The sequence below is a fragment of the Schistocerca americana genome, chromosome 2 (genome assembly GCF_021461395.2).
Source record: "Schistocerca americana isolate TAMUIC-IGC-003095 chromosome 2, iqSchAmer2.1, whole genome shotgun sequence".
Taxonomy (NCBI): domain Eukaryota; kingdom Metazoa; phylum Arthropoda; class Insecta; order Orthoptera; family Acrididae; genus Schistocerca; species Schistocerca americana.
In genome coordinates, this window is record NC_060120.1 from 863,937,760 (window position 1) to 863,960,373 (window position 22,614).

The 22,614-nt window shown below is 46.4% G+C and overlaps 1 protein-coding gene across 1 annotated transcript in view; it reads right to left on the reverse strand.

Moving 5' to 3' along the window:
* LOC124592341 (division abnormally delayed protein-like) overlaps nt 1-22,614 on the reverse strand; it is a 610,377-nt gene that overhangs the window by 146,985 nt on the left and 440,778 nt on the right. Inside the window, exons 3-4 of the mRNA XM_047131825.1 lie at nt 17,028-17,489; nt 1,363-1,670 (exon numbers count right to left, since the gene is read on the reverse strand). Coding sequence (XP_046987781.1) covers nt 1,363-1,670; nt 17,028-17,489 — 770 coding nt within the window. The remainder of the gene's footprint in view (nt 1-1,362; nt 1,671-17,027; nt 17,490-22,614) is intronic.

Sequence of the window (22,614 nt, forward strand, 5' to 3'; positions counted from 1 at the left end):
GGGGAGGAAAGGAGAACATCGGTAGTGGAGTTGGATTCGAGACGGGTGTGCTGAGGAATGGGAATGAGGTCGCCTTGAAGGGAGGAGAGGAACCGATGCCACCGCCATAACTGGGCGGCGGAACAACTATGGATATTGAGGTCTGCGGCGATCACGTAGGAGGAGAAGGTACGGTCAATGTGGGAGAGGAAGTCGAAGGGAAGAGGGGCGTTAGGGCGGACATAGATGGTGTCGCAGGTGACGGTAAGGCCGGGGAAGAAGAGACTAAGGATTAGGTGTTCGGTGGGGTCCGGAAGAAGAGGTTGGAGCCGAACAGGGATCTGGCGGTGGTGACCAATGGCAACTCCGCCATGACTAATCGGGAGGGGATTATCGGAGCGATGAAGGAGGTAGGGCGAAGTGTGGACGTTATGGTGGGGTACGACAAGATGCCAAGCGCGGCCTTATATGCTCCACCGCGGCGGTACTGCGCATGCGGGTCACAGGTGGTGGTCGACGGCAGAGACATACGCTTACTCATGCGCCGCCTGTGGCGAAGTCGTACAGACATTCGATTCGCTTATCGATGTATGATCGGCGGCGGTGACACGATGACGACTTCTCTGCAGTTTAATAACTCCAAGAGCCGCATTCCATGCTTTGTCCAAATTCAAACCATTATATCTAATTATTAAATTGTTAGCTAATATAATTTCTATAGCTTCCTTGAAGACAGATTCCCAGAAAGAAGACGTGGATGTAACAAAGTGAACCAACCTTGCACTTTTTTTTTTATTTGGACAAAGCATGGACTCCGGCTCTTGGAGTAATTAAACTGCATAGAAGTCGTCATCGTGTCACCGCCGCCGATCATACATCGATAAGCGAATCGAATGTCTGTACGCCTTCGCCACAGGCGGTGCATGTGTAACCGTATGTCTCTGCCGCCGACCAGCATCTGTGACCCGCATGCGCAATACCGCCGCGGTGGAGCATATAAGGCAGCGCTTGGCATTTTGTCCTCAGTGTTGTGACGCACTCTGAGGATGGCCGGGCGATAAGCGGCCGAAATATCAGTGGAGGAAATTTTATTTGCGCGGCCGCATGCCCGAAAGTTAATGGAATCGCCTCCCCGTTTGTTCTTTGTCATACGTAGTTTACGGCAATGCCCGACACTGAATATCTGCAAATGACTTTCTGTCGTTATTGATTTTAAACCGCCAAAACGAACGGAGGAGGTCAGGAAGTGTTACATCTGACAGCGGCAAGAATAAGAGCAAGTAAAGGGTCAAGCACTGGGAATGAGAAGTGAGCAACGAAGACCAACACGAAAACGAGCTAGAGAGTGTACGTAGAGACGGGACGGGGTGTGGTGGAGCTCACCTTCCTGTCGAGCCCCGGGCGGGTCTCCATGGCGATGATGATGGCCTCGGCGACGTGCGCGTCTATGGAGCGCAGCGCGTCCTCCAGCGCGGCGTGTCCCTGCACGGCGGCCGCGAGGCGCTCCGCGGCCTCCACGTATCCGTTCCACGGCAGGTCCAGCTCGGCGGCGTGCTGCGTCAGACAGCCGCGCACCACGTTCAGGCAGAGGCCCGAGCACGGCTTCGCCTGCGCCGACAGCCCGCTGCAGCGCGAGCAGTACGACATCCGCAGCAGCGCCGACTGGCACCGCGACCACGACTCCGCCCCGCCTGCCGAGCACCGACACACACCGCTCTGTAGTACAGCGCTACAGGCTGGTTAAAACAAGCATCACTGACGTTGAATGGCAGCCGAAAGAGTTGGAAAGAAATAAGTCGCCAGGTGCGGATGGAATCCCAGTTCGGTTCTACAGAGATTACTCTTTGGCATTCATGTAGACAACCCTGGTCCAATTCCGGTTACAAAAAAATGGTTCAAATGGCTCTGAGCACTATGGGACTTAACATCTCTGGTCATCAGTCCCCTAGAACTTAGAACTACCTAAACTTAACTAACCTAAGGACATCACACACATCCGTGCCCGAGGCAGGATTCGAACCTGCGACCGTAGCAGTCGCGTGGTTCCGGACTGAGCGCCTAGAACCGCGAGACCACCGCGGCCGGCAATTCCGGTTACAGCCATGGAGGACTGAAACGGGCTGCACTCACCAGGAGAACACAGCAGGTGCCATAGCTCGATTTCCCAGAATCTTCACTCACGGGAAAGAGGGGCCAAAATAACCGAAAACTAGAATGAGATTTTTCACTTCGTAGCGGAGTGTGCGCTGATAAGAAACTTCCTGGCAGAATAAAACTGTGTGCCGGACCGAGACTCGAACTCGGGACCTTTGCCTTTCGCGGGCAAGTGCTCTATCAACTGAGTTAGAGTTTCGGTTCGGTACACAGTTTTAATCTGCCAGGAAGTTTCATATCAGCGCACACTCCGCTGAAGACTGAAAATCACATTCTGGCAACATCCCCCAGGCTGTGGCTAAGCCATGTCTCCGCAATATCCTTTCTTTCAGGAGTGCTAGTTCTGCAAGGTTCGCAGGAGAGCTTCTGTAAACTTTGGAAGGTAGGAGACGAGGTACTGGCAGAAGTAAAGCTGTGAGGACGGGGCGTAAGTCGTGCTTGGGTAGCTCAGTTGGTAGAGCACTTGCCCGTGAAAGGCAAAGGTCCCGAGTTCGAGTCTCAGTCGGGCACGCAGTTTTAATCTGCCAGGAAGTTGCAAGCGAAAACTAGTCTCGGGTTATCCGTAAACACTCGACCGTTTCTGAGAAAACGACGGTCAAAGTTTTCGAGGTACTTCATGTGCCTTTCAGCGAGTAAGTAGTTCAACCGAAGCGGTGGCACAGTGGCCAGTGACACAGCGTCACACGTTTGCGCCCCATGTACGAAACCCGATTACTTTTTTTATTTTTTTTCATTTATTTGCCCTTGCCCATAGAAAATTACTACACGAATTTTTATAATGTAAATCGAAAAGACGTTGCCCTTATTCGTGCACTAATTTTATATCTGGTGAGTGGAAAAAAAAGGTGAATGATCCAGATTCAATTGCAAGCGCCAGTTTCCGAAAAGTAGTCCGTTGTTTACAGCGAAATTATTGCCAAAGCGTGAAATCTCCAGCACTATTATCGACGTTTATTTACCGAGTGAGATACATACGAAGAAATGTTGCTGTGCAAAACCGGCCTTCAAAATGTTTCAAATGGCTCTGAGCACTATGGGACTTAACATCTGAGGTCATCAGTCCGCTAGAACTTAGAACCACTTAAACCTAACTAACTTAAGGAGATCACACACATCCATGCCCGAGGCAGGATTCGAACCTGAGACCGTAGCGGTCGCGCGGTTCCAGACTGAAGCGCCTAGAACCGCTCGGCCACACAAAACCGGCCTTCGTGTGATCTTCGTGTTTGGAATTTCTATGTTCCAAATGTTTCTACGATCGGTATCATCCACGGGACTGAACCAAATCTTCATGAAGAAAATATATAGGAATTAAGAACTGATATCAGAATGAAATATAAGAATATGAGGATTTAAAAACACCGTTACACATATTATATAATAAATGTATGAGATTTTAAAACCCAATTGTAATTTTACAATTAACATGACGCCCTTGTATCCCTTATATGATAAGAAACAATCGTGTAGTAACCTACTACAGACATTGCTCGATTATTGAATAAAATAAAATAAATGAAAGCAATAATCGGATTTGGAACACCGGATGCAAAAGTGCGAGGTCGTGACGCTAGCCACAAGCAGTGGGGCCGACATTACCGCTCCTTAAAAGGCTTCTAAGACACTTCGAAAACGTTTATGGTCGTTTTCTCAGAAACGGCCAAGTATACAGGCTGGTGCATTGACCGTGACAGAGCCAAATATCTCACGAAATAAGCGTCAAACGAAAAAACTACAAAGAACGAAACTTGCCTACCCTGAAGGGGGAAACCAGATGGCGCTATGTTTGGTCCGATACATGGCGCTGCAAAAAAATCTGTCATCATACCGTAATTTCTCTCGTGTCCAGTGGCAGAACTGTACACGACGTTCAAAGTCGTCGCCAAACAAGTCTTGGTGCATATAAATATGGTACGGGTACAATCGATGTTGATGTAGCATTCTCAACACCGACGTTTTTGAGATTCCCGATTCTCGCGCAATTTGTCTGCTACTGATGTGCGGATTAGCCGCGACAGCAGCTAGAACACCTACTTGGGCATCATCATTTGTTGCAGATCGTGGTTGACGTTTCACATGTGGCTCAACACTTCCTGTTTTCTTAAATAACGTAACTATGCGGCGAACGGTCCGGACACTTGGATGATGTCGTCCAGGATACCGAACAGCATACATAGCACACGCCCGTTGGGCATTTTGATCACAATAGCCATACATCAACACGATATCGACCTTTTCCGCAATTGGTAAACGGTCGATTTTAACACGGGTAATGTATCACGAAGCAAATACCATCGGCACTGGCGGAATGTTACGTGATACCACGTTCTTATACGTTTGTGACTATTACAGCGCCATCTATCACAAATCGAAAAAAGTGGTCCAACTAAAAAATTCACATTTCTTTACGTACTATATGAATATGTAATAAAAAATGGGGGTTCCTATTTTAAAAAACGTAGTTGGTGTCCGTTTGACGTATGGCAGCGCCATCTAGCGGGCCAACCATAGCGCCATCTGGTTTCCCCCTTCAAGCTATACGATTTTCGTCCTTTGTAGCTTTTTTCGTTTGATGCTTATTCCGTGAGATATTTGGCCCGGTGACTATCAATGGACCACCCTGTATACAGATAACCCGAGACACGTGTCCCTTATTTGGACTCTTTTTTTCCACTGAGCCAAGTTTCTGGGAAATCGATTTGCGGCACTTCCCGTGTTGTTCTCGTCAGCCTCGTGAAGCCAACTGAGGAACTACTTGACCAAATAATAGCGGTTCCAGGTCACGAAAACCGACAACGGCTGAGAGAGCGGTGTGCTAGCTCCGCGCCCCTTAATGCCATAGGTAGATAATGACACGGCGGTCGGTCGGTACCAATGGGCCCTTTAGGATCTGTGGACAGAGTTTAAGTTAACTCTTCGGCATTGGCTCCTTATTTACTTGCATTTATCGTGAATCTCTCGGCCAGCGCAAATCCTACGCGTCTAGACAAAATCGCAGGTAAGTCCTATTTATATGTCCTATTTTATGTTAAATAAACGGAAAACATAGAATGAAGGCTTTCACGATCGGATGACATAGCTGCTGGTAAACCTTCCCATTATCTCTGCTCATCACATGTTACTTTGACCACGCCCCCTTTCCTACACTACTTTTATTTATGTCGCTCTCGGACGTCCGACCGGTCAGTCGGCAAGACTCAGCGGAGGAGCGCCTCTGAGGATGTCCAGCGTAGTCCTGGACGAAACTTCAGGAACAGAAGAGTTTCTTGGACCACGATCTAGCATCCCGAAAGGTTTAAAAGCAGAAATGTCAAACAGTTTTACAAATGGGGCACCCACAGCTAAAATAATTATACATACTGGAAGAAACGCTCAAATTAAAATATAGGGACGTGTTGAACTGCTGGGTTTATTGGTCTGCTGTTACCCTGACTCCGCATGTTTGTCACGGAGGCTAAGTCTTCCTTTAATCCAGAAAGCCAATTCTGACGTTCGTTGCCGGGATCTTCCTCTATCGCTTCTTCCTTGGCACTTCTATTTTCTAGCCTTTAAGGGGAATCTGTCACTCTCCATTCGTTCCAGGTGTTCGTTCTATTTTCTCCTATACTCTACAATTTTATCATGTAGACTAAAAATTTTTAGCCGGCCGGAGTGGCCGAGCGGTTCTAGGCGCTACAGTCTGGAACCGCACGACCGCTACGGTCGCAGGTTCGAATCCTGCCTCGGGCATGGATGTGTGTGATGTCCTTAGGGTAGTTATATTTACGTAGTTCTGAAGTTCTAGGGGACTGATGACCTCAGATGTTAAGTCTCATAGTGCTCAGAGCCATTTGAACATTTTTTTAAAATTTTTAGTTTTTCTCTACTATCTTGATTCTTTAGTCTGTCTTCTACTGTGCAGCCTTTAACTCATGAATTTCGTTTCTTGTGCCTGAATATGGCATTCTTGCTTTTTGCTAACCACCCAGCTCTCGCTGCCGGAGGGCAGTGTGGGGACTGCAGTTGTTTTGTAGAATTTAATTTGAGTATCTTCCCTAGTTTTGTTTTTAAGGTTTCTGTTAACTGTTCCGCAAACCTGCCTAAATTTATTAAGCTTAATTTGTATATCTTTGCTGTAGCCATATGTCAACTCACGTCCTAGGTAGTGAAGTGGTTTACTTGCTCTAAAATCTGTTGACCTACCATCATTTTGGGTCTAATGCGTTCTTTCCCCATGATGGCCACCGTATAAGTCTTTTCTGTCGATATCTCCATGTCAAATTTCCCACTTATTTGTTTCAGAATGTAAATTCGTTTCTGAACATACTCTTCTTAATGTGTTGGGATCACTGCGTCGTCAGCATATAGTAAGTTACTTAAAAGAATCGTCCTGCATAGGTATAAACCTTTTTGAAGTCCTGTTTTCCATATGTGCATTATTTTATGTATGTGAATGTTAAACGTACTTGGGGATATACAGCAGCCTTCTCGTACTCCTTTGTTAGTAGTATCTTAATCATTTTTCAGTTGACATCTACAACGATAATCGTGTTCGATACATACTTCTTATCGCGTTTATTAGATGTTTTGAATATCCACGACTCGTCATTACCTTACAAAGTTTCATCCATATAAATTGCAGCTGATTCAAGAGCTGGGAACACTGACAGTAGAAACAGACTCTCCAATGCACTGACATTCTTACAATGGTTAACCGAGAATCAGTGTTCTCTAACCACTGATGATCTCCGATGAACCAAAATTTTCTCGTAATTGTTTTGTGACGATAACGCCAGACTTGTAGCAACAGTGAATGCAAACCGCTACAGCAAAAGTTGCGTAATTTTCTTATTTTTGTTTTGTAAGAGGAGGGTTCTTGAATAAGCGACTTGCTTTTAGCAGGATGATACAACGCCTCACATAGCACGCCAAGGCACAAAAAATAGAAATGAGCGTATGGCATCGTTAGCCGGGAGGCTCCTACTCGGGGAATTTCGGCCGCGAAGTGCAAGTCTTATTTCATTCGACGCCACATTGGGCGACTTGCGCGCCGGCGATGAGGATGGAATGATGACAACACAACACCCAGTCTCCTAGCGGAGAAAATCTCCTGCCCGGCCGGCAATCGAACTCGGACCCGCTTGCAGGGGAAGCGAGCACGTTACCACTCAGCTGACCAGGCGGACACGCCAAGGTACAGCTACACTTTGACAAACGTTTCCAAATCGTGCGATATTTCGGTTTAACAATATAATGCAGTCATCCCGTTCCCGTGGGTGACCAGCTTCGGATTAGTTTCTTGAGAGTTATGTGAAGGAAAGGGTTTCTGCCAATCGTTTACTGCAGCTGACGAATTTTAGACTGTCATTCGCTGTGAAATGAGCGCCATTCCGCAGGATATGTTAAGGCGTGTTGTGAAAGCTTGGGCGAAGCCTTCAGCTGTGCAACCAGTCAGATAGGGTACATTTCAAGGAACTTATTGTCAAGGTGTAATGACGCGTCTGCCGATATATGTTACATACTGTAGGTGACTGCCAATTTCTATACCTGTATTTCAAAGCTGCACTCACCATGTAACATCATTTGAAGTTGGTAGATGCAGTACACGCCAGTCTTATTAAGATGTGCTTTATTATCGGTCTGAACGTTCTTAATGGACGGAAAGTAAATACGAATTTGTGGATAAAAGACTTTCCAACGGCGATAGCATATGTCTTGTCTGCACTGCCCTTTCTATAGACAGTGAGGTCTTGCACCAGAATGGAATGATGGAATGCCATTCACTTGTAGGATCAGTTGCAGACACGCGCAGCTAAAGCCGACTTCCCGGACATCGGGTTTGTGTTGCGGGCAGCCTACAAATACGGCGCTGCAAGTCCCGCAGCAGGCAGCGTGTAGTGGAAGCCTCTTTTCCGTGTCATGGGATTCAACGTACAGTGTGTTAACTGTAAGACGGCAGAGTTGTGAGGGGAGAGGAAAAAGTAAGCATCGGCTGGCGAGGGGAGAGGAGCCGTTGTGGGGCGGGGGGGGGGGGGGGGGGGGGGGGACAAGGCACGCCTACCAGTTGCAGTGCTGGCACTACAAATTGCGCGCGAAAGCAGACGAAAGGCTTGGAAGTAAAGCTCGCTTTAAATGTTGTTCGTAAACGAAACTGAAATCGTCATGTACATTAATATATATATATATATATATATAAATGAATGTATGCATGTTTGTCTACTATGCGCTCACAAACCATTCGTCCGATAATTTTGCGAGCATCGCTACGTAATACTGGTTTTCCTTCTAACCGTAGGCCTACCGGTAGGTATTGTTTGCGACTCCTGAGATGGGCCAGCAACTGCCTCTTCACTCATTTTGATAATGTTTAGCACGACTGCACAATAAAAACACGCAGAACAGTGCAGCGCAAAACAATAACGAAGCAGACGACAATGGTTACCTTGTACAACACAGTCAGCTACGTAATGTTGGCAGCAGTCGAAACTGCGTGCCTACCGACGTTTACCGACTTCTACCGATTCAGGACTAGGGAGAGGTCTGCCATCTAAAAGTTTACACACTGTACGGGAAACACCTGAAAACAAGCGCGACGATACGTGGCACTCAAGTGTCCGCATCATCTCCTATTTCCCTGCAAAAGACGTCCATACTGATACACTTCAAGGACATGTTATACTACGAAAGAACTCGTGAACAATCCACTATGTTCAAGGTTACTTTAAGATTGACATGTATGAAGAAAGTAATGGCGATAGGCTCTGAGAAAGACATGGCACGCATCCGGCTATTCTCACACGACAGAAGCTACCACGCTTTTACCCACCACTGAAACACTTACCGCCTACAACAAGCTTCAGGAAGCCTCGTCCTGCGGAACCGATCGTTGCGCGGAGATTTTGTTGAGCAGAAAAGCTCGACATCGCTCTCTCGCCCAGGGTATTGGCTTACTGTGTCAGTTTGGGCTTACGCATCTACACTGTCATCGATTATTCTTGATTCCAAGGTCCTTGACAAAACGCCTAACGTGGAAAAGCGAAACGGGGAGGTGATACGTGGCACTCAAGTGTCCGCATCATCTCCTATTTCCCTGCAAAAGACGTCCATACTGATACACTTCAAGGACATGTTATACTACGAAAGAACTCGTGAACAATCCACTATGTTCAAGGTTACTTTAAGATTGACATGTATGAAGAAAGTAATGGCGAGAGGCTCTGAGAAAGACATGGCACGCATCCGGCTATTCTCACACGACAGAAGCTACCACGCTTTTACCCACCACTGAAACACTTACCGCCTACAACAAGCTTCAGGAAGCCTCGTCCTGCGGAACCGATCGTTGCGCGGAGATTTTGTTGAGCAGAAAAGCTCGACATCGCTCTCTCGCCCAGGGTATTGGCTTACTGTGTCAGTTTGGGCTTACGCATCTACACTGTCATCGATTATTCTTGATTCCAAGGTCCTTGACAAAACGCCTAACGTGGAAAAGCGAAACGGGGAGGTGATTCGCTTCAGCGTAGAATTAAGTGATAAAGCTAAGGTCGAAGATTATGGTGCAATATTTCTCCATAAACAACAGCTCTCCTTATACGAAATCGATCTATCGAGAGCATGAGGACATTAGAATGACACCTTATCACTGTCACTTCAACCCAACAGAATTGAAATGGACCCAAACTAAAGGTTACGTTGTTTGCAATAATCAAAAACGTACTCTGCAGTCGAGGCTCTCAGCAACGAAGCTGTCAGAAAATTAATCTCTAAAGAGTGGAAGGAAGCCTTCAGTCATCCACACCGCTTCCTGGGAAAAGCATGGGAGGATGATGTTATTGTTGAAAATTCGGTAACGAAAATGATCAAGTCATTAAATAACCGTGGTAACAGTATCATTTCTAGTATGTGTAATAGCTACAAGAGTAATTTCAGCATAGATTTTCCATTGTCATCAGAGAAACGATGCATAGGTGGATTGAACTGCATTTTTTGGTGTGTGTAGTTTTAAGTACCTGCACACCAAAAGAATATTTTGTTAAGTTCTTACTAAGAAGGCTGCTATCGACAACTGAGTCCGAATGAAGTTTATTTCAGGAACACAATCATAATTCCGCAAAAGAGATCTCTCTCACTATTTATACAACAACAGTTTAAATACTGGGCAAATGTATTGTGTATCACTACTGTCTTTTCTTTCAAACTTATAAGCTTCCTGACTTCGATTAACAACCACTATCTTATTTTTTATGTTACAAATAAGGATGAATTTATTTCACAAAACATAATAACGCGTTAATTATAAAAATTGGTGTGTTTTCCAAATCAGACCGAACAGGTGACTGCTCATCTTTTGAGGCACAAGCGAATTATTGTGCGTCAGTTTAAGATAAATTATCTCGTGTTGAAGATCTACGATAGAGTTCTGTTCCGTAGCAAGCAAATAAAAATTAAAAATTCGATGTATCTTAAGATTTTGTCCACAAAATGAGTTCTCCTTCATTCAATAACAAAAATGTTTCCCGCGTGTCGAAAGTTCGCTAAAACCGTTAGGAAATGCATTTTCGTAAACTTTCAATATATCATCTTACAAATATTATATGGCAAATAAAACTAAAGTGTGGACTTAGTGCAGTTCTTCCAGAGGACACTGACGCCAGTTCCATTTCTGTTCGTCTTGTATTTTGCGAATTTCAGTAACTTGGATTAAATGCACGCTTAAGTGTGTGTTCTGAGCGAGACATGAAATTTCTCCCCCGTGCCTCCCAATGTTCCTACCCAAGATCGTATCAAGTCATTTTCAAAAGACTGGATAACAGGCACGCAAACTCTAACCATAATATGCGTGCCTGCATATAGATAGCGCTCGATGTGTATGTAAATAGGTCGTCACGTGTGCCGAGATAGTCCGCGCAGGTGTGGTAACGCTGTGTTCCGGATGGCGCAGTGGTTAACGCACCTGCCTACTAACTAGGAAATCCCGGGTTCGAAGCCCGGTCCAGGTACGCATTTTCACTCGTTGCCGCTGATCCCGCGAAATGCCCAGATACAGCTGACGGCAGTGATCCCTCATACCTTTCCTTCCTTCCGCTCTACACCTTCAATTTACACAACATGCGTGCCTATTAGCAGGTTCAAATGGTTCAAATGGCTCTGAGCACTATGGGACTCAACTGCTGTGGTCATAAGTCCCCCAGAACTTAGAACTACTTAAACCTAACTAACCTAAGGACATCACACACATCCATGCCCGAGGCAGGATTCGAACCTGCGACCGTAGCGGTCGTGCGGTTCCAGACTGTAACGCCTTTAACCGCTCGGCCACTCCGGCCGGCCTATTAGCAGGTGTACATTGTTGTTGTTATTATTGTTTTTGGAACGAGGACGCTCGACATTAGTCCCCAGGCTCTAGTGCTTAAATGCAAGGTGCGCCTGAAAAGATCGTTGAATGGTCTCAGAAAACAATGGAAACAAGAGCTGCAAACAAAACAGCTTTGGCAAAGGTTTCTTCTGGAATCTCTTGAAGCACTGCGGTCATTGTTGATGGACATCGCATCATTACGAGAGGTCAGACGTGGTGCTACCAATACGACCCGGAGACCAAGTAACAGCCAATGGCATAGTGACCATCGTCTGCGTCGCCTCCCAAAAAAAGTCAGCTCACAAAATCCAAGGTTCATCGCCTTTTTCGACAGCAAAGACTTGTTAACCGCAGGGATGCGGGAAAGACGATTAACAACATGCCAATGACTGTCGCTTGGTCTCTGCCTTGTATTCGTAGCACCCGGTCTCGTCTCCCGTAATGGTGCGACTATCCAGCAAGCGTGACCGCGGTGCTTCTAACGATTCCACAAGAAACGTTTGCTGACAGTTTGCAACAGTTTTACAACCGATGTCAGAAGTACATTGTAGCTAGTGGTGCTCACTTGGAACACTAATAACAGTTTTTTGTCTGTAACTCCTGCTTCCATTATTATCTGTGACATTCGCACCTTGTATTTTATATCTACTACACGACAGTGCGCAATTTCTCTCTCGCCATGAAGACGGCGAGGGACTACACGACACAAATGAACCGCTGACGCACTATTACAGCTCTCTCTGCATTCACATTCAAGGCCAAGGATCAAGCCACACAGGTGGCTACCGTATTTCTTGACTCCCGCAAAATATATGACTCTGTACAACACCAATGTTTGACGTACATTCGTATGGTGTATGAAGCGAAATTTGTGTCTAGACTGACGATTTCGTGGTGGAAAGAACGCAGATGTAGAGTCGTCGACAGATGAAGTGACTTCAGGCGAGCCCAGGAAACTGTGTTGGCATCCTTGCAAGTCATGCCGTACATTAACGACCTGGCACACAATATTAATGATAATCTCAGAATGTTTACAATTCAAACAGTTCTCTGTAACGAATTACTGTCTGCAAAAGCGTGTAGCCCGATCCTGTTAAAATTTGGAAGTTGTGCAAAGATCGGCCACTTGCTTTAAAGTTTCAGAAAAGTAAACTTTTGCACTTCCCGAGAGGCAAAAACGTAGTGCCCCACGATTACAGTGTCAATGACGTCCGTCCACGGTAGTTGAGTGGTCAGCGCGACAGAATGTCAATCCTAAGGGCCCAGTTTCGATTCCCGGCTGGGTCGCAGAATTTCTCCGCTCAGGGACTGGGTGTTGTGTTTTGTTCTGATCATCATCATCATCTCATCCCCATCGACGCGCAAGTCGCGGAAGTGGCGTCAAATCGAAAGACTTGCGCCCGGCGAACGGTGTACCCGATGGGAGGCCCTAGTCACACGACATATACATTTAGCGTCAATGACGCACAACTAAAATTAATCAAATCGTACAGGTAGCTATTATAACTAATAGTAAGGATATGAAATTGCATTATCACATATCTACATCTACGTGCATTCTTCAAGACACTGTATGGTACCACTACTAGTCATTTCCTTTCCCGTTCAATTTGCAAGCACAGCGAGGGAAAAACGGCCATCTGTATCCCGCTGTATGAGCACTGATTTCTCGTATGTTATCTAAGTGGCCCTTATACGAAATGTATGGGGGTGGGGGGGGGGGGGGCAGTACGATCGTTTTTCAGTCAGCTCTAAATGTCGATTCTCTAAATTTTATCAACAGTGTTCCCCGAAAAGAACGTAGTGTTCTCTCCAGGGATTCCCATTTGAGTTTCCGAAGCATCTCAGTCAGACTCGCGTACGTTTCGCACCTACCGCTAACAAATGTGGCAGCCTGCCTCTGAATTCCTTCTGTGCCTACCTTTTATCCGACCTGGTGTGGATTCCAAGCACTCGAACAGTACTCAAAAATACAGAACGTCGCAATCGCGTCCCGCTTGTGGTTTCCTTTACAGACGAGCCAGACCTTCCTAAAGATTCTTCCGATAAACCGAAGTCAACTATTCGTCTTCTCTAGCACAGTCTTCGACTGTTCCTTCCATTTCATATCGCTCTGCAATGTTATGCCCAGGTATTTAAACGACGTGGCTGTGTCAAGCAGAACACTAATAATTCATCACACCAGCTAGAAATTTTGTGTGCTTCATCTTGTAACATCCTACAGCCAGTCATCTTCGACCTCTTACCATACACCAAAGCATCATCAGTAAACAAGCGCAGGTTGCTGCCCACACTGTCCGTCAGATCATTTATACATAAAGAAAATAATAGCGGTGCTGTCACAATACCTTGGGGCAGTCCTGAAGATACTCTCGTCACTAATGAACACACGCCGTCGAGGACATCATACTGAATTGTATTCTTTAAGAAGTCTTCGTGTCACTTCTCTGGGAACCTGTTTCATATGGTCGTTCCTTCGTTAACAGTCTGCAGTGGGGCACCGTGTGAAATGCTTTTCCGAAATTCAGGAATGCGGAATATGCCTGTTGGCTTCATCTAATGTTCGCAGTATATCATGTGAGAAAAGGGAAAGCTAAGTTTCACACGAGCGATGCTTTGTGAAACCGTGCTAATTCGTTTACATAAGCTTTTCGGTCTATAAGCTTTTAGGTCTCTAGAAAATATATTATAATCGAATTCAGAATATGTTCTAGAATTCTGCAGCAAACCAATTTTAAGGATATTGGTCTGTAATTCTGCGAGTCCGTTCTTTTAAGCCGGCCGAAGTGGCCGTGCGGTTAAAGGCGCTGCAGTCTGGAACCGCAAGACCGCTACGGTCGCAGGTTCGAATCCTGCCTCGGGCATGGATGTTTGTGATGTCCTTAGGTTTAACTAGTTCTAAGTTCTAGGGGACTAATGACCTCAGCAGTTGAGTCCCATAGTACTCAGAGCCATTTTGAGCCGTTCTTTTATCGTTCCAGTATACAGGAGCAGTGGCGGATCGTGAGTAAGCATTCTGGGTTTTCACATATTTTTAGATTCGAACAAATTTGAGAGAGTGAAATTAATGGTGTCTGCTGTTTAACAGTTATACTAATCAATAAGTTTATACAACTACAGCCACTGCCAATAACAATAGCAACAGTAATAATGGTTCAAAATGGTTCAAATGGCTCTCAGCACCATGGGACTTAACTGGTGTGGTCATCAGTCCCCTAGAACTTAGAACTACTTACACCTAACTAACCTAAGGACATCACACACATCCATGCCCGAGGCAGGATTCGAACCTGCGACCGTAGCGGTCGCGCGGTTCCAGACTGTAGCGCCTAGAACCGCTCGGCCACTCCGGCCGGCCGACCCGTCCTCACAGCTAACATTTCTGTTAGCATTTAAAACAGATTCAGCATAGTTCATGTTTACACTTCACACGAAAGCCGATTCCCGCACAGTAAATAATCAACTCCGAACACAAAATGCCGTTGGTGGAAATGATTAAAGTATTAATGTTTACCAACATGGTCATTTGACCAATATACAAATGAGGCGCTGAGTTCCATAAGGGCCTAAAGCACACCGCCGTAGATCCCACTTTTAAGTGTATATCAGAGTAAACAGTGATACAGCTTTTTGTAACTTTTCATATATACCGGGTGATCAAAACGCCAGTATAAATTTGAAAACTGAATAAACCACGGAATAATGTAGATAGAGGGGTAAAAATTGACACACATGCTTGGAATGACATGGGGTTTTATTAGAACCACCCCATATTGCTAGATGCGTGAAAGATCCCTTGCGCGCGTCGTTTGGTGATGATCGTGTGCTCAGACGCCACTTTCGTCATGCTTGGCCTCCCAGGTCTCCCCCACAGTCCATGCGATTATTGGCTTTGGCGTTACCTGAAGTCGCAAGTGTATCGTGATCGACCGACATCTCTAGGGATGCTGAAAGACAACATCCGACGCAAATGCCTCACCATAACTCCGGACATGCTTTACAGTGCTGTTCACAACATTATTCCTCGACTACAGCTATTGTTGACGAATGATGGTGGCCATATTGAGCATTTCCTGTAAAGAACATCATCTTTGCTTTTTCTTACTTTGTTATGCTAATTATTGCTATTCTGATCGGATGAAGCGCCATCTGTCGGACATCTTTTTAACTTTTGTATTTTTTTGGTTGTAATAAAACCCCATGTCATTCCAAGCATGTGTGTCGATTTGTACCTCTCTATCTACACTATTTCGTGATTTATTCAGTTTTCAAATTTATACTGACTTTTTGATCACCCTGTACATTGCGGGCCTACAGTGCACCTGAATCATCATAAGATCAACAGATTTCAGAAGCGTGAATAAATGCTACAATCTCATAGTCGAGGCTGATGTGCTTTATATCCTTATGATTGTCAGCGCCTCAAATGTGTTACTGTATGATAAAATACAAAACTTATTATATTGTGTCTCATTCACATTCCCCCAAAATAGGTTCACTGTCAACAAAACTTAATATATTGTATCTCATTCACAATTCCCCAAAGTACGTTTACTGTCAGTACAGCTATAACATGTACTGACGTCCGATCTAATTTTACTGTAGTATACAGTGAGTGAATTAGCGTATCTGAGAAGTGTGCTATCATCTAGCAGGATTTATGTTGAGCGAAAGGGAATAAAAGTCTGCCATAATGTGCTATCACCTGGTCGCACTGACGTAAACTTCTAGTTGAGTGGCAAGGGCTAGCTGTGCTCATCGTGAACAGTGCACGTTGTTTATCGAATCTGTATATATTTGACCCGTAAGGCAATGATGTCTCGCGAGTTTCGCATGCGCAAAACCTCCTTAAAACGTGCACAACTGAAGGTGTGCTCGCGGACCTGTTGCCAAGTTTCGCGGAGTCTGGAGAATAAGTAGCGCAGTAGAGTTACGTGCCGTATCCTTCAGTCTGCAGCAATTATCTTACGTTTAACAACATTAAAAGGAAAATAACCTATAAATCTGCGACGTGTCGAGAGTCAGAGTGTTCACATGCACTTCTGCTCTTATACAGGAGCAACCACTGTACAGGAGTCAGCTGCGGTTTTCTTTCAACTCACTTGGGACTTTGCGCTGGGCGAGAGATTCGCAATAAATGCCGCAGAGTACTCTTCATAAACCCGAACTGGGATTCCATCCGTACCTCGTGATTTATTTGTTTTGAGCTCTTTCAGTTGTTTCCCTATGTCAGGGATGCTTATTACTATGTCATCCATACGGGACTCTGAGCAATGGTCAAACGTTGGTATGTTAATACTGGTACGATTCCCATGCGCGAACGATATCTCAAACGTGGAATTTAAGAAATCTTTCACGAAGGTTCAGTGAAGTTGTAAACTTCGGTTGATTGCTAGGAGACTGAAAACACAGTGACTCTAGAAAGATGACTATTTGTCAGTCCGATCGCAAATAGGACGATTTGTTTGTTGCTGTCAGACACCCCACGGTATTCCAGTACCCGTGGAGAGACCAGAAGCAGGCAGGCAGCCAGAGCAGGGGAGGGGAGGGGAGTACTTACCTGGGTTGGCGGTGAGCAGGCGGTCGGCGTCTGCGAGCACGGCGGCGCCGAGCAGCAGCGCCTGGCGCAGCAGCCGGGCGGCCCCCAGCGCGCCGCGCAGAGCCCTGGCCAGCCGGCGCGGCGCGCCGCCGAACGGCTCCAGCTCGGGCGCCGAGGCGCTCAGGCACGCCGCGTAGTCGGCCGACAAGTCGCGCTGCGCCTTGCGCCCCGACAGCGTCTGGCGGTAGACGAGCGGGAAGAGCCGCCAGAAGGCGTCGCCCACCACGTCCTCCAGGTCCTCCGGCTCGTCCTGCCCCGCCGCCGCCGCCCCCGGGGGCAGCAGCGGCTGCTCCAGCTGCGCGGCGAGGCGCGCGTACAGCCGAGACACCGGCTCACGGGCGGCGGACGGCGACCGCGGCAGCACCACCGCCAGCAGGGACAGCGTCCGGTTCTCCGACTGCCGCAGCAGCTCCGACACGTGCTCTGCAACACACACCGCCGCACCGTGCGTCGTCACCGCCTGCGTCAGCTACATGTAGGCATTCATTTCCTTCCACCTCCGTAGTGAAGCTGACATTATTGTGTATGCTGTTCAGGTGGCAGAGGATTCTTCAAACTTTTCTAGAACACACTGCAAGACCGCGAATGTATCGTCCACATGTTCAAAATGGTTCAAATGGCTCTGAGCACTATGGGACTCAACTGCTGTGGTCATTAGTCCCCTAGAACTTAGAACTACTTAAACCTAACTAACCTAAGGACATCACACACACCCATGCCCGAGGCAGGATTCGAACCTGCGACCGTAACAGCAGCGCGGCTCCGGACTGGAGCGCCTAGAACCGCACGGCCACCGCGGCCGGCTGTCGTCCACATGTCACAGGAACACATGCATCCAACGTATTAAAAACAGCGGCAACCAAAACTGTGTGCATTGAATCTTAAAGGACTAGTTTAGCGAAATGGTTGAGAGCAGTCAATTTTCTGATTTTTACATACTTGTTTAAGCTGATACGATTAAGGGCTTCAGCATGACTCTTACATTTAACCGTGGACCTAAATGCTTACGCCACCACTTTCAAAATAAAGATAATATAACAGTAATAACGCGGCAGTATTAGGAGTGACGGTATGTTCTGTAACAATATTTGTATAACTTATTTCAATACACACATCATGTTCACATTTAAGTTGTTTACTTTTACTTTCAGATGGCTGGTTTCGATCTTCTAAGAGGTCATCATCAGGTCTTACATTCCTTGATTACCGTATTCCACGCCTGCACTGATTGGCCTGTCCCACGTCAACTGTTCCTGTTGTCATCAAGGAATGTAAGATTTGAAGATGATCTCTTAGAAGATCGAAACTGATCATCTGAAAATTAAAAAAAAAATTGAATGAGGTCATGACTGTATGTACTGAAATAAGTTATAATACAGGGCGTATCAAAAGGAATCAGCCGATTTGGTACGTCTACATTTCTGAAACTAATAAACGTATACAATGAATTTTGTTTTTTGATGAACGGGGAACTCAAAACTTTTTTTTTCATACCTTTTCATAGGTGTTCACTAAGCCCCTTGAGACGCACAGCATATGTCAATGCGGTATTCAAATTGTTCCCACACTGGACTTAAACTGAGTCTTTTATAAACCCCCACAAGAAACAATGAGTTATAGTCAGATACGGTAACCTTGAGGGCCAGTAATGTAATGCTGAATCATCTGGTCCAGTGCGACCGATCCATCATTCAGTAATCCTTTAATTTCAAAATTTTGTATGGTTTCTTATGCAAACGTCAACGCAACACACGCCAGACAGACATTAGGGGCATGTTGACCTGTCGAGTTGCGCAGCGATTTGCCTTTACAAATGGTTCAAATGGCTCTGAGCACTATGGGACTTAACTGCTGAGGTCATCAGTCCCATAGAACTTAGAACTACTTGAACCTAACTCACCTGAGGACATCACACAAATCCATGCCCGAAGCAGGATTCGAACCTGCGACCGTAGCGGTCGCGCGGTTCCATACTTTAGCGCCTAAACCGCTCGGCCACTATGGCCGGCATTTGCCTTTACACAAACAACCTGTTTCTCGGAATTGTTCATGCCATCGTCAAATACTCTGTGCTGTAGGAGGATCCACGCCATACCTAGCACGAAAGTCACGCTAAACAGCTATTACTGACCTGTACTGCGTAAAACGCAGAACACAAAACGCTTTCTGTTGTTTTGACATCATTTTTACTGCAACTGAAGTGGACGCTCACTGCTGCTATCTAGCGGGATCCATGAAAAACATTGCCCACGCACATACACTATGGGATCAAAAGTATCGGACACCCCCTAAAACACACGTTTTTCATATTAAGTGCATTGTGTTGCCACCTACTACGAGGTACTCCATTCAGCGACATTAGTAGTTATTAGACATCGTGAGAAAGCAAAATGGGGCGCTCCGCGGAATTCACGGACTTCGAACGTGGACAAGTGATTGGGTGTCACCTGTGTCATACATCTGTACACGAGATTTTCACACTGCTAAACATCCCTAGGTCCACTGTTTCCGATGTGATAGTGAAGTGGAAACGTGAAGAGACACGTACAGCACAAAAGCGTACAGGCCGACCTCGTCTGTTGACTGACAGAGACTGGCGACAGTTCAAGAGGGTCGTAATGTGTAATACGCAGACGTCTATCCAGACCATCACACGGGAATTCCAGACTGCGTCAGGGTCCATTGCAAGTACTACGACATTTAGGTGGAAGGTGAGGAAACCTAGGATTTCATGATCGAGCGGTTATTCATAAGCCACACATCACGCATATAGATGCCAAACCTACGTCTCGCTTGGTGTAAGGAGAGTAAGCATTGGACGACTGAACAGTGGAAAATGGTTGTGAGAAGTGACGAATCACGGTTCACAATTTGGCGATCTTATGGCAACATGTGGGTATGGCGAATGCCCGGTGAACGTCGTCTGCCAGCGTGTGTAGTGCCAACAGTAAAATTCGGAGGCGGTGGTGTTATGGTGTGGTCGTGTTTTTCATGGAGGGGTCTTGCAACCGTTCTTGTTTTGCGTGGCACTATCACAGTACAGGCCTACACTGATGTTTTAAGCACCTTCTCGCTTCCCACTGTTGAAGAGCAATTCGCTGATGGCCATTGCATCTTTCAACACGGTCGAGCACCTGTTCGTAATGCACGACCTGTGGCGGAGTGGTTACACGACAATAACATCTCTGTAATGGACTAGTCTGCACAGTCCTGACCTGAATCCTATAGAACACCTTTGGGATGTTTTGGAGCTCCATCTTCGTACCAGGCCTCACTTGTCAACATCGATACCTCTCCTCAGTGCAGCACTCCGTGAAGAATGGGCTGCCATTCCCCAAGAAACCTTCCAGCACCTGATTCAACGTATGCCTGCGAGAGTGGAAGCTGTCATCAAGGCTAAGGGTGGGCCAATACCACGTTGAATTCCAGCATTACCGATGGAGGGCGCCTCGAACTTGAAAGTCATTTTCAGCCTGGTGTCCGGATACTTTTTATCACATAGTGTATCTCAAATAACATAATAGTTATGATTTTATTTAAATCGAATGATTCTTTTTGATACACCCTGTATTATAAATAATGCTGTTTTTCCTAGAACAATATTTCAAAAGATTTTGCATACATGAAATCTCAGGTTATCAGCCTATTCTATTCGTATGGGCGTGTTGTAGAGACGCTTCGACGCGTTTTCTACTCGTCATCTTCAGGCAAAGTGTCACTTCAACGGCGACATAGTGAAACTGTCTTTACACGCTCTCACCACCACCAATTTCCAATGTGGTGGAAAGTTCTATGTTCAGATAGACGGATTCACTACGGCAACTTCCTGGAACACTTCGAGCGAAACCGCGCGTCCGAAACTAAAGACGTTCTACACTCATGTGGACGACACATTCGTGGTTTCTCCGTGTGTTCAGGAACACCTACAAGAATTCTCTGCCACCTTAACAGCATACACGACAGCGTCAGTTTCACTCCGGAGATGGAACGAAATGTAATGCATACCGCTCCTAGACATTCTCATAAAGAAGAACCCTGATGAGAGGCCGGGACAGTCCATCTATTCAGCGCAACGCAGATCTGTGCTCGCCACCTCGGTACAAGCGGCACGAGCCATACGGGAAAAAAGTCTGCTACTGAGCGAAACCTTTCGCAAAAAATGGCTACTCGAAGACACAAATAAGACGCGCTGTCCATCCGAACGAGAAGAAGGAAGTAAAACAATCCAAAAGAATAAAAGAAACACCTCGCGTTGCTTCCACACACAGGGCCACCCGCAGCCAAGACTGCAATGACAATGGAGACGCACAACGTAAAAACCATTTTCCGCTCTACGGTTAAGTTCAAGAATACTCTGGCGTCAGTCCAACTGGGACTACGGGCACCTGGCTCCAACTATACCAGTTGCCAGTGTGGCAAGCAGAATATCAGGCACACGCAACGATGCATCTCACAGTGCTGTTCAGAACATGATGTTTGGTTTGGTTTGTAGGGTGCTCAACTGCGCTGTCATCAGCGCCCATACGAAGTCCCAATGTTCACACAGTCCACTTCTTGACTCAGTCCAATACTGCCACTGTCACGAATGATGATGATGAAATGATGAGGACAACACAAAAACCCAGTCCCCAGGCAGAGAAAATCCCCACCCGGCAGGGATTCGAACCCGGGATCCCCTGATCCAGAGGCAACAACGCTAGCGCCAAGACCATTAGTGCGGACAATGTTCATAACGTGTGAGAAGCGTTCGCTGGGCCACACCTACAAATCTATGAACACAGCATCAACTAAGGGCACCTTCATTTTTGGACACACAGAAATGCTTTGCCGCGTCAATGTTTCTGGGATTCGGTCACCACAAAGAGGCAGTGGAAATACAAGTACATGACGATCTTGTCGCTTGGGACCACGGTATCCAACTGAGCTCCACGTGGGATGTGGCGTTAGCAAAAATTCATCAGGAACGCTCTGATGTGAAAGCGGGGGAGGCAGCGGCCGAGACACAGGCAGAGCCATGACACGGGGCCCGGACCCCCCCCCCCCCCCCCCCGGTCTACCCGCCGGGGAGTCCCACAGCCGTCGCCGATATTTCTGGAAGCAATCGACTGCCCCACCCGCAGAGGAGTCTGCGGTCCAGCGGCTATTGTAAAATACCACTTTGTAAGGCTGATCTCAGTACATTTCCACCACTCAGAATGTCGAACAGCTAAATACCTTCTTTTTCGGAAGCCTTAAGAAAAGAATGAATTTATATGATGAGTTTTCACTTTGCAGCGGAGTGTACGCTGATAAGAAATTTCCTGCCAGATTAAAACTGTGCGGCGGGCCGAATCTCACATTCCTTTCTTCCAAAAGTACTAGTAGCGCAAGTTTTGCTGGAGAACTTCCGTGATGTTTGAGACGTGGAAGATGAGGCAGCGGTCTAGAAAAATTATGTATGCGAACTTTTGTCTTGTGTATGAAGTCGGAGCCAGACTTGTGAATTCAATACAGCACAAGATTACATCCTTCCATGTAAATACGGGAGAAGATATTAAACGAAGTGTAT